The sequence below is a fragment of the Vitis riparia genome, chromosome 16 (genome assembly GCF_004353265.1).
Source record: "Vitis riparia cultivar Riparia Gloire de Montpellier isolate 1030 chromosome 16, EGFV_Vit.rip_1.0, whole genome shotgun sequence".
In the NCBI taxonomy this organism is placed as follows: Eukaryota; Viridiplantae; Streptophyta; class Magnoliopsida; order Vitales; family Vitaceae; genus Vitis; species Vitis riparia.
In genome coordinates this window covers 857,823-869,839 of record NC_048446.1, presented here as the reverse complement: position 1 = coordinate 869,839, position 12,017 = coordinate 857,823, and the positions used below count along the sequence as shown (strand labels likewise).

The 12,017-nt window shown below is 36.4% G+C and overlaps 1 protein-coding gene across 2 annotated transcripts in view; it reads left to right on the top strand.

The window, feature by feature from the left end:
* LOC117933859 (origin of replication complex subunit 3) overlaps positions 1-12,017 on the top strand; it is a 46,397-nt gene that overhangs the window by 32,549 nt on the left and 1,831 nt on the right. For both annotated transcript variants that reach the window (XM_034855422.1, XM_034855421.1), the window contains exon 14: positions 11,287-11,362. In XM_034855422.1, the coding sequence (XP_034711313.1) occupies positions 11,287-11,362 (76 nt within the window). The remainder of the gene's footprint in view (positions 1-11,286; positions 11,363-12,017) is intronic.

Genomic DNA, 12,017 nt, shown 5'->3' with positions numbered 1-12,017 from the left:
CCTAAACATTGGGGACAAAAGTTCAGTAGATCTCTTGATTTGAAATCTAAAATTATTATATAATACCAATTTAAATTGATTGGATGCTGTTTGTTTTCTGTTACAGCACCTTGAGGACATTCTGTCTGGTTCCTAAAATGTTTTTATTTTATCCAATATTTGAGAAGGTTATACCGAGTAAATGCAGTGGTGCCATTTACTTTCTTTGAGCTTATGCTTGTATGGGATATTTGATCCAAAGTCAGATCCATGAAATCTTCTTCCATACTTGTAGAAAGAGCCCATCACCAAAAATTTGTAGGTTGATATCTACTGTTGATACCAAAAAGGAGCTGTTGTGTCTGTGATGGGCAGCTGAGTGGATGCTCTTGCTTACCATTTGCTTACATATTTCAAAAGGCAGATAAATATCTCTTAGACCATCATATGTGCCTTAAAACTGAGCTTTTTCCGCTCTAATTTTTAAATTTTTCATAAACCAAAACTAGTTTTCTTCTTGAATTATATTAGAATACAATATGTACATCCTATTTATATGCAATTAGAGATTAGATTCACTTACAATCTCTCCCATAAATCAGGGACTAGAATCACCTATCACTTATAATCCTATAATCTCTCTCATAAATAAGATTTTAAGAAAGAAAAGAATGAAAGAAATAAATACAAAATCATTTCATTGACTAGGGCCACAATCAGATTCCTAAGAGTCTACTAGCACTTCCTCTCAAGTTGGAGAATAGATGTTATCCATTCCCAGCTTACATGTAATTTTTTGAAACTTATGATTAGCCAATCCTTTGATTAACACATTTGCAAGTTGCCCTTTTGTTGAAACATAGGATGTGTAGATTAGACGACCACTATTGAGTTTTTCCTTGATAAAGTGTTGATCTGCTTCTCATGCTTCATTTGATCATGCTGTTCTGGCTAGTGAGCAATATTGATTGTTGATTTGTTGTCATAGTATAACTTCATTGTCCTTTCCCACTTGATTCTTAGATCATCAAGGATAATCTTTGTCCATAATAGCTCACAAATCCCATGTGCCATATATGAACTCTACTTTTGCACTAAATTGAGCCACCATGGATTGCTTCTTACTTCTCCATGTCACTAAGTTGCCACCTGAGAGTGTATAGTAACTAGAGGTAGAGCATCGATCCACCACTAATCCTGCCCAATCTGCATCAGTATACGCCTCTAGGCTTAGCTCTTCATTTTTCTTAAAGACAATTCCCTTTCCTGGGGTAGATTTCATATAATGTAGAATCTTGTATACCACCTCTAGATGAAGTTCTCTAAGACAATGCATGAATTGGCTTACGACGCTAACAACATAGGGTATAGCTAGCCTTGTGTGTGACAAGTAGATTAACTTCTTAACTAAACATTGATACATTCCACATTCTACTACTACATTTTCTTGAGCTTCCCCTAGCTTATGATTTTGTTCAATTGGCAACCAAGCATACCTATCTCCTTTAGAAGATCCAAAATGTACTTCCTTGAGTGGGTCACCTCAATCCTCAAAAAACACTTCAATCTTCCCAAGTCTTTTATCTTGAACCCTTTAGCTAGTTTTTTCTTGAGTCTTTCTATTTCCTTACAGTCATCTCCGGTCACAGTTTTGTCATCAACATAAACCATGACAATGGTAAGTTTTCCTATATATGAGTGTTTGATGAAGAGTGTATGACCTCCTTAGCTTTGTCGAAACTCCATGTCATTCATGGCTTTTGCAAATCTTTCAAACCATACTTAGGGAGATTGTTTAAGGCCATAAAGCTTCTTTCTTAGTTTGCATATAGTGTTTCTCTTGAAGTCTCCATTGAAACATAGGTATTTCCATAGACACTTCTTCTAAATCACCATACAAGAATGCATTCTTAATATCAAGTTACTACAAAGACCAACCAAAGTTAGCTACGAAGGATAGTAATATATGAATGATATTCATCTTTGCTACCAGAGCAGATGTTTCTTGGTAGTCCACCCCATAAATTTGCGTATACCCTTGCTACCAACCTACCCTTATATCTCTCCATTGTCCCGTCAACTCTATATTTAACTATAAACACCCATTTACATCTAACCAATTTTTTTTCTCGTTGGTAATTCAACTATTTCCCAATTTTGGTTTTTCTTAAGAGCTAACATCTCATTTTCATGGCTTTCCTCCAATTCTTGCTTCTAAATGCTTCTTGAACTGTTTAAGGAATTTTAGTAGAAGTTAATTAGGTAAAGAAGGCTCTATGTGATGGGGAAGGTGTAGCGGAGGGGAAGGAGTTTGCATCTCTTCCCAAAGTTTTTGTTGAGTTCTCCAATTGTTTGGGGTTGCCAATTCTGGGCTTCAAACAGGAAATCAACTCTCTTCTTAGAAAACTGGAAGCGAAGAAAGAAAGGTCATGGGATTAAGGTGTCAGGGAGAGGGTGAAAATCCATGTCCTTTTCGCGTCTTGGGAAGGAAATTTGAAGGCTTGAGTGCTCAGTTAGTTACAATAGTGCTTCATCTATGGTAAAAAGATTGGGGAGGGGGGTGGAGACTTAGCAGTAGGGTTCTCTGCAGGTCACTGGTGGTAATTTTGTTATGCTAGGGGTTCTTTGTTTGTTCTGGGAAAGGTTTTATTCTCTTTTTTGGTTTTTGCTAGGGGGTTTCCAGCCCTTGTGGGAGCTGGGTGTTGGTTGGAAGGTGGGTTTGAATCTTTCTCTTCTATTTTCTTGCTTGCCTATGAGTCATATCTGTATCCTTCGTGTGTACTTTGTTGCGTCTTTTTGCAAGTGCCTTTAATATATTAAGCTTACCTATAAAAAAAAAAAAAAAAGGTTTTCAAATGAAATGAAATTGAAAACTGGGTGTTGTTTGCATTTTTTGTTGGCTTTCCTAAGGACAAGCGGTAAATGAAGATCAGGAAACACTTTTGAATCTTTGTTTTGAATAAATTGATAAGGGGTTTCTAGTAAGGGCAACAAATTTGAAGCAGGAGAAATGACATTGGAAACAAAATTACTAGAGTTTCTGTGTTCATTACTTGGCTTAGGTTCAAACTCTTGAGCTTGCATTTGATCAAGTCTACATTGGTTCCACCTAGAGTAAACCTGTAGTGGCATGGTAGTCACATTAACTCCCCCTTGATCTGTTTTTATAAAAAGGTTCTTAATTAGGTGACAAGGAGGTAGAACCTATAGGTGGGACCTTGGGTGTAGGTGGCATGGATTTATAAAGTCCATGCAAATCATAAGAGATAAACTTATTTTCACCTAAGCTTTCTTGAAAATAAATATTCAGAAAAATGATCAACAAAAGTGACATCCATGGTTGTAAAATTTTTTCGAGAAGCAGGATAATAATATTTGTAAACCTTTTTGATTCGAGAGTATCCCATAAACACACATTTTACAGCTCAAAAGTTTCTTGCGATTTGGAGGATAGATATGGAAAAACGACACACAATTGAAGACTTTGGTAGGAAGTTTATTGGAGCTATTGAAATATGGGAAAAAATTTGGGAGTATGTCTAATTGGGTTTTATTTTCAAGCACTTTTAAGAGTAGTCGGTTATTCAAGTGAGATGTGGTTAGGACTTCTCCCTAATATGATTTAAGCATACTTTTTTTAAATTGAAAAAGTAAGGCTCAGTCTAATAAATGCTTATTTTTCTGTTCAGCCACACCATTTTGTTGTGGGGACTTAGTACATGAAGATTGATGTATTATACCTTCTTTTTCAAGAAAACGAGATTACACCTAATTAAAGTGCTCTTTCCCATTATCAGATCTAATGACTTTTATTTTAATTCCGATCTGTGTGCTAACCATTTTGTGAACGAAAGGAAATACAAAACCAATATCTAATCTGTTTTTCATGAGGAATAAACAATTCACTATAATACAATCATCGATATGAAGGACACACACCGCATTGCTCTAAAAAGACTTGGGATTTGAGAGGGACTCCAAACATGAGTATGAATTAGCAAGAAAGGGAATGCTAATTTTATATTACTTAAAGGAAATGGAACATAATGGTGTTTAGCTAATTAACAAACCTCACAATGAAAATTGTTATTATCCCATTTATTGAATACTAAAGGAAACATTTTTTGGAGCTAGGAAAAGAATGGATGCCTTAGACAAAGATGATGTAATCATATTTGGGCTTTATTCAATGAGAATTTTTCTAAAAAAAATGAGTGGCATATGATTACATCCAAGAAGGTACAAACCCTCCTGTTCCTTAGTATGGCCAATTGTCCTCAATGTGGCTTGGTCCTGGATAACACAATGAGATGGAAAAAGGTGATAGTACAATTCAAATATTTAGTAATTTGATGAATTACCAAAAGGTTAGCTGAAAGATTTGGAACATGTAGCACACATTTTAATGTGAGAGCCGAAGTTAGGGAAAATTTTCCTTGGCTTGCCACAATTGCTAGTGTGCCATCAACAATTTTAATTTTTTTATCCCTAGAACATGGATTATAAGAAGAAGAACATTGTGAAGAATAGGTCATATGACCCAAGTACTTGGAAAACAATCATTTGATACACCAAAAACATGAGAAATGGGATACTTACCTGATTGAGTGAGAGAGCATGAAGTAGTAGGCTCGTCCATTGAAGTCAAAAGGCTACGGAGTCTCTCAATCTCCTGTCTATTCAATCTACAGGCATTTGAATCATTAGAAGTTGAGATTTTTGATTGGGAATTCTCTTCAGATTGAGCAATATGGGCTTGACTACTCCTCTGTTCAGATTGTGCGTATCGTTTTCCATTCTCTCTACCAATTGATTGTGACTTTCCATGGAGTTTTTAGCAAGTCTCCTTAGTTCGCCTCAATTTTTTGCAATAGACACACCACAAGCCATCTTTGTTGACTGGTGATCTGGACACTTCACTTTCTCCATAATTGTTGTTTGACAGTGTGGAGTTTGGCTTCATATGACAAGAGCTGAGCTTTCTGTTGTTGGAGTCTTAAGCATAACACTCTTTTTTTCTCTTACTCTTACAATGAAGAAGACTTCATTTAAGGAAGGTAGATGTTTTCTAAGCATGGTTCAAAGTCGCGGTATCGGTCATTGACTTAGGACGTCCTGAGGTACAATCAGTCTCGATATCTCGAATTGGTATCGGTCGATACGCAAATATATATATATATATATATATATATTTTATAGGTAAAGAAAATATCTATTGAAAAGAGGCGCCAAAAGAGCGACTCAAGGTATACAATACCTATACGCCCACTGCCAAACGGGCCTAAAAGAACAAGTAAATAAGCACCCAATCGGGTAAAAAAACAACCTTAACTAGAGCCCAACCAATCAATAAAACTAACTAAAGTTAAAGGGCGATCAACTATAAACAACTTTGCCTCTGACCAAAGAGAAAAAACAAAAAAGTATTTGAGTCTCTGGATCGAAAGTACATCATCATTGAAGGCCAATCTATTTCTCGCCTTCCAAACCGTCCAAAAGATGTATAGAAGAGTCGCTCTTCACACCTTACGCTTTTTGCCTACAAAAGAACCATGCCAACTAAGGAGAGTCTCTTTAATTGAAGAAGGAAGCACCCATGACACCCCAACCAATGTAAAGGAGAATTCCCACAAGACCCTTGTTTTAGTACAGTGAAGAAGAAGGTGGTCTATAGTCTCTTCCTTCTCATGGAACAAAAAACATCTATTTGCCAAGGCCCACCCTCTTTTTTGAATTAAATCCAAAGTTACAGCTTTGCCCCAAGAAGCTTCCCAAGCAAAGAAGCTAATCTTAGGCTATACCCGCACGTTCCAAATGCAACTTGAGGGAAACAAAGAAGGGCTGCCCGACTCTAGAGCATTGTAGAGGTATTTGACCGAGAATTTCCTACTCTTTGTTTCGGTCCAAAACACTATGTCTTCCACATCACCACACACTTTCTTCCCATGTAGCCGCCCTAAGAAGCTTTCTGCCTCTTCCACCTCCCAATCATTAAAGGATCTTGAGAAACTAGGGTTCCACCTCCCGGACCTCCCTCAGCCAAGGGGTTCCAAATATCCACCACCCACGCCTCCTTATCAATAGCTAAAGCAAACAAGGTTGGGAAGGACACACTCAAAGGAGAATCCCCACACCACCTATCCCTCCAAAATCTCACCCTCCACCCATTACCTACAGAATAGGAAATCCTAGTACTCACAATGTCCTAGGCCTTCCTTACCCCTTTTCATAACCCAACACCATACGCTTCTCTCACTTCCCTCGAACACCAACCCCTTCTTTCTTTCCCATACTTCCCTCTAATCACTTGATTCCACAAAGCCTCTCTTTTATTCATGAACAACCAATTCCATTTACAAAGAAGAGCCTTATTGAGTGTGGAAAGACACTTGATCTCCAAACCCCTTTCTTCTTACTTAAGCACACCAACTCCCATCTCACTAAATGAGGTTTTCGCTCCAAATTTCCACCTCCCCAAAGAAAATCCCTTTGAATATGCTCTAGTCTTTGTCTAACTAAGCTTGGCATGCACAATAGTGACATCAAATAAATGGGTAAATTCGACAATGTGCTTTGAATTTCGATCGTCCTCCCTCCTTTGGAAATGTATTGTCTCTTCCATATAGCCAACCTTCTATGGAACCACTCTTCCACTCCATCCCAAACTATCATAGACTTAAATGGTGCACCCAGAGGCATGCCCAAATAAGTGGATGGGAGGTTGCCCACTCTATAACCAAATTTCATAGCAAGGTTATCAATATTCTCCACACTATCCATTGGGATTAATTCGTTGTTTTCCAAATTTATTCTTAACCCCAACACGGCCTCAAACCACATAAGCAACCAACTAAGAAAGGTCATCTGATCTTGGGTAGCTTGGCAAAACACCAAGGTATCATCAACAAACAACAAATGGGACATCTAAACCCTTTCTCCATTCCTTCCCTTCATCTTACAGCCCGACAAAAAACCTCCATCCACTGCCCTCTTTAGGAGACAACTAAACACCTCCATAGCAATCACAAATAAATAAGTCGATAGCGGATCTCCTTGCCTCAAATCCCTTGAGCTTTGAAAGAAACCAGTAAAGGTGCCATTAACCAACATAGAGAAACTTGTAGTGGAAATGCACCATTTGATCCACCCAACCCATTTCTCCCCAAAATCCATTTTCTGCATAATTGTGAGAAGAAAAGACCAATCCACATGGTCATATGTCTTCTCTATGTCAAGTTTGCACAAGATACCACATTCGTTATTCTTCAAGATCGTATCAATGGCTTCATTAGCAATCAGCACTGCATCTAGGATTTGTCTACCTTCCACAAACGCCCCTTGGGCCTTAGAAACCACCTTTCCTACCACATTCCTTAACCTATTGGCTAAAGCCTTGCCCAACCACCTGTACAACCCCTCCACCAAACTTATAGGCTTAAAATCCCTTAAATCTTCAGCACCCGCTTTTTTTGAAATTACAACAAAAAAAAGTTGCATTCAAGCTTTTAACAAATTTACCATGTTCATAGAATTCCTTGAAAAATCTCATCATATCATCATCCTTCACGAAGTTCAAGAGGACTGCCAAAATGCCATTGAAAAACTGTCGGGCCCTAGTGCTTTGTCCCCATTGCATCCCAATAGAGCACCAAAAACCTCATCTTCCGAGAATGGCTCCTCTAAACCTAGAGTGTCCTAAGTCTCTAGCGTCTCAAATTGCAACCCAGATAAAGAAGAACGCCAGTCCCTCGGATTGGATAGCAGAGACCGAAAGGCTCTAACCACCCCTTCCTTGATTTCATTCTCCTCCGAAAGCCAAACACCATTAATCTTAATTTTGTCCACATAATTCCTCCTTTTGTGAGTGTTGGCCATCTTATGAAAGAATTCGGTATTTCTGTCTCCTTCTTTCGGCCACACTTCTCTAGATTTTTGCCTCTGAGAAATCTCTTCTAACAGAACCCATTTTTTATAATCTTCCCTCACTTCTTTCCTTGCTTCCAACTCTTCCAAAGACAGGGTGCTAGTCTTTTTCTTAGCATCCCAATAGTCCACTTGATTCAAAGCCAAAGTCTTTCGGACTTCTTGGCAAAAACATCTCTGTTCCACTCCGTCAGTTTAGACTTCAAGGCCTTTAATTTTGCTGCCAAAATAAAACTTGATGATCCACTAAAGTTGTCCCTTTCCCACCACAACTTCAGGAGATCCTTAAATCCCTCCACCTTGAGCCACATATTCTCAAATCTAAAAGGGGAGGGGCTTCTTCTTAGACCTCCACCATTTAAAAGAACCAGGAAATTGTCAGACACAGGTCTTGGAAGGACACTGAATTGACCTGTTAAAACTAATTTATTTTTAAAAAAAATATTACAATAGTAACAAAATTAACATTTAAATGAACTCAAGAATTGATAAAATAAAGTTCTTTCATTTAATATTCAGTTACATTAATATATAATTTTAAACCATTAAATATAATTAATAACTATTAAATATTTAACTGTAAATATATATCAATATACTAAAAATATTTTAAAATACAATTATTATGCTTTATGGTATTTCATTATACATTTATTTTTTATATTTATATAATTAAATTTATTAATTTATTATTCGTGATTAATATCCAGGTCTATTTTAAAATTATTATATATTCATATTTAGTACATGTAACAATTATCATATTTCAATTTGTTATGTTTTTAATTGTTTCTAAGTATCCTATATAATTAATTTTATAAATAAATTTCCATATATTAGGAATACATCATCATTTAATGCATTTAATTAATTTCATAAAAGGAATATGTTAAAATTTCTTAAATCTATCCCAATTGCTACTTTCCTAAATTCCAAACCAGGAAAGAGGAAATGTAGAGGCATTTTCATCCCACTCGTATAATGGATTGGTTGTCGACCATCAACGAAGATGATGTTGCTGTTCAGTGGCACTGATGCAAAATTGAAGAAGAGGGTCAAGATCAGAATCTTTTGTGGTAATGCTCGACCAGTCCTCATGCTGCCACTTAACACCGTTCAATCCAACGACAACGAAGAAGGTCATGTTGTTTCGTGGCTTCGAAGCCATGAATTCAAGTTAACTTGATGTAGTTTTGGCAAAGCATTATGAGTTTTACTAATTTTTTATCGAGTTAATGGAAAAACTTATATCAGGTATCGAACTCATTGTGGAGCTTGCCGAGGCAGATACTACTCGGTTGAGTTGGACCAGACTCGATCGATACTTTGAACCTTGTTTCCAAGGACTTGAACCTCGACTTGATTGTATACAACATTGAGACCCACTAAGAAATCAAATATCGTTTCCCTTTAAACATATTTGAGTATCATGGTAGCATCCTTGTTGCACTTCATGTTAATATTATGATAGTAATCTAATTCAAGCCATAAGCTTTTCATGATATTGTAGTATTTAGTAACAAAAAAAGTACCTTGCTTGGTAGCATCAATTTCAGTTTTTATTTCATAGATGTGAGCAACATCCCTCGCTTTGGAGTATGTTTGCCTAACAATCTTCCAGATATCTCTAGTGGTTGTCAAGAGCATGCATGCCTTGCTAATGTCCTGTTGCATTGAATTCCATAGCCATGACATAATCATTAAGTTCTCTTCATCCCATGCAATGAGCTGTGGATTGTCTTCACTTAGGATAGCTCCAATTAGATGACTTAGGCCTGTTTGGTAACTGTTTTCGAAAATAGTTCTAAAAAATAGTTTTTGAAAATTGTTTTATAATATTTTGTAGAACAAAAGTCTGTTTGTGAACTTGAAATGTTTTTAACCTTTTTTTTAATATTTTTTACTATATTTTTTAAATAATTTTTATATCCAATGTTTAATTTTTAATCATTCTATATGCTTGTATAATTATTTTTTAAAACAAGTGAAAACAACTAAAATTTGTTTTCTGAAAACACCCTATTTTTTGTTCTTACAAACAGAAAACAAAAAACAACTAAAATATGTTTTCTAGTTATCAAACTTGTTTTCTTGTTTTTTGTTCTGAAGAAGAAAAAACTATTCTTGAAAACAGTTGCCAAACAGGTCCTTAGTTTTTCTTTTCCTTTAAAAAACGTTCGTAGAGGTTGAGACCACACTAGGTGATTTTGGCCATTTAGTTTCTACGAAAGGGTTATTGCTAGTCAGGTTGGGAACAAAGTTTGAAGATTGGATGATTTTTGATCCATCAAACATATTGGAGCAAATCAGATACAATTTTTGTAAATTTGAAACAGGGGGAAGTTTATGAGGCTATGTAGGCCAAAAAATTCAAAGGAAGGAGATGGACATCAACAAGCTCAGCTGTTGGCAATGAAGGTCGTACAAGTGCAGCAAAATTCTCAGTGATTAAGGCTGATAATAGGAAAAACTTAGGGTACATAAGAGAGCCCTAGCTCTGATCCCATGAAGCAAATTATGTTCTTGTACAATATGTACATTATATTATACACAATTAGGGTTTAGATTCACCTACAATCTCTCTCATAAATCAGGGATTAGATTCACCTCCACCTATCATCCTATAATCTCTCCCATAAATCAGATTCTACCAAAGACAAAAAGGAAAGAAATAAATACAACATCATTTCTTTGACCAGGGTCAATCAGATTCCTAAGAATCAGCCATCACTAACTATGAACTTTATATGATCTATATTGTGGTGTATTACATGGGCTTAGGTACAATTTTGGATGTCAGTGTGTGTGTTGTAACTGATTTGTTTAATCTCCATATATTAGGACATAGTGACATGGCTCATTTACTTAAATCTCCATTTTTTTCTCTTTCCATGCCCAAGGCCAAATTGAAGCACACAACTAAGATAGGGTGTCCAATGCATGTCATGAGTCTAAGGTTTCTTATAATGAACTGGAAACTTGTGGCCCCTTTTTTTCATGGGCATGCACTATTTTTTTGCCTATTAGGAAGGGGAAAAAAAGGAAGAAGAAGAAGATCATAGCTGACCTTTAGGCATATTAGACACATGTCCCATATTAAAAGCCTTCTCATTCCATGTTTGGAACATGTACTTCACAGATTTGGACGTGCCTATATGACATAGATTGCTCCACATTCAAATCCTTGCTCAGGCATATTTACTGGTTCCTCTCTATTGATACTCTATTTGTGATGAAAGATATGAGAATTTCTGTTTCCTTGTTTGGTAAGCAGAGAAGAAAACGGGATCCCCTTGATGGGAAATTATCTTTTCTTGCAATGAATTTACTAGTTTAAATATGTTACTAGAAAGCTTTCCAACAGATGGTTTGTTTGTGAAACAGGGATTACATGCAGCCTGTTGAGTGCATACCTTTTCACGAAATAGTGTGTTTTAAGAATGTTGACAAACTACAATCAGTAAGTACTCTGGATCTTTTACACCAAGAAATATTCTCATGAAATTTCCTGTGTACTAGGCAGAAATAGTGAATGTTTACTTACTATTTAGTACTATTAGCTGACAATGCTAGACATTTGTGCATATAATGATTAATCGCTAAATTAATCTGATTCTTACTGTTATCATGTGTTGGCTTTATTGAGCGATAAGTGGGGATGTCTTGAGGGTGTTTGATGATTTGCTGCATTCAGGAGAGTTGGGGAGAAGATTGAATGTTGTTTTTCTGGCCTTGCTTCTAGAGAAGTGAGTGGGTGCAATGAATGTCAAACATTCAAGTTGAAGGGCCATTTCCGTCTGGAACTCTGTGGAGGAGTGTTGGAATAGACTTGCTTCTTGGAAAACATGATACTGGTGTTTTTTTCCCTTTTCCCTTTCATTGAAAATGTATTACAAGGCTTTATTAGATGGAGCAGGGGGTCAGTTTCTCTGGAAATAGGTTGATGCCCAAGCCCCCTCAATGATAGTAGCTATATTTGGTAAGATGAAAACTCATGAATACCTTTTAAAAGATCCCGGAAATGTAGCTACTCTGATATGTTCTTTTCTGAGATTTATATGGATAATAAGGTGATACAATGTCGTTTTGTAGTTGATATGAATAAATAAAATTGT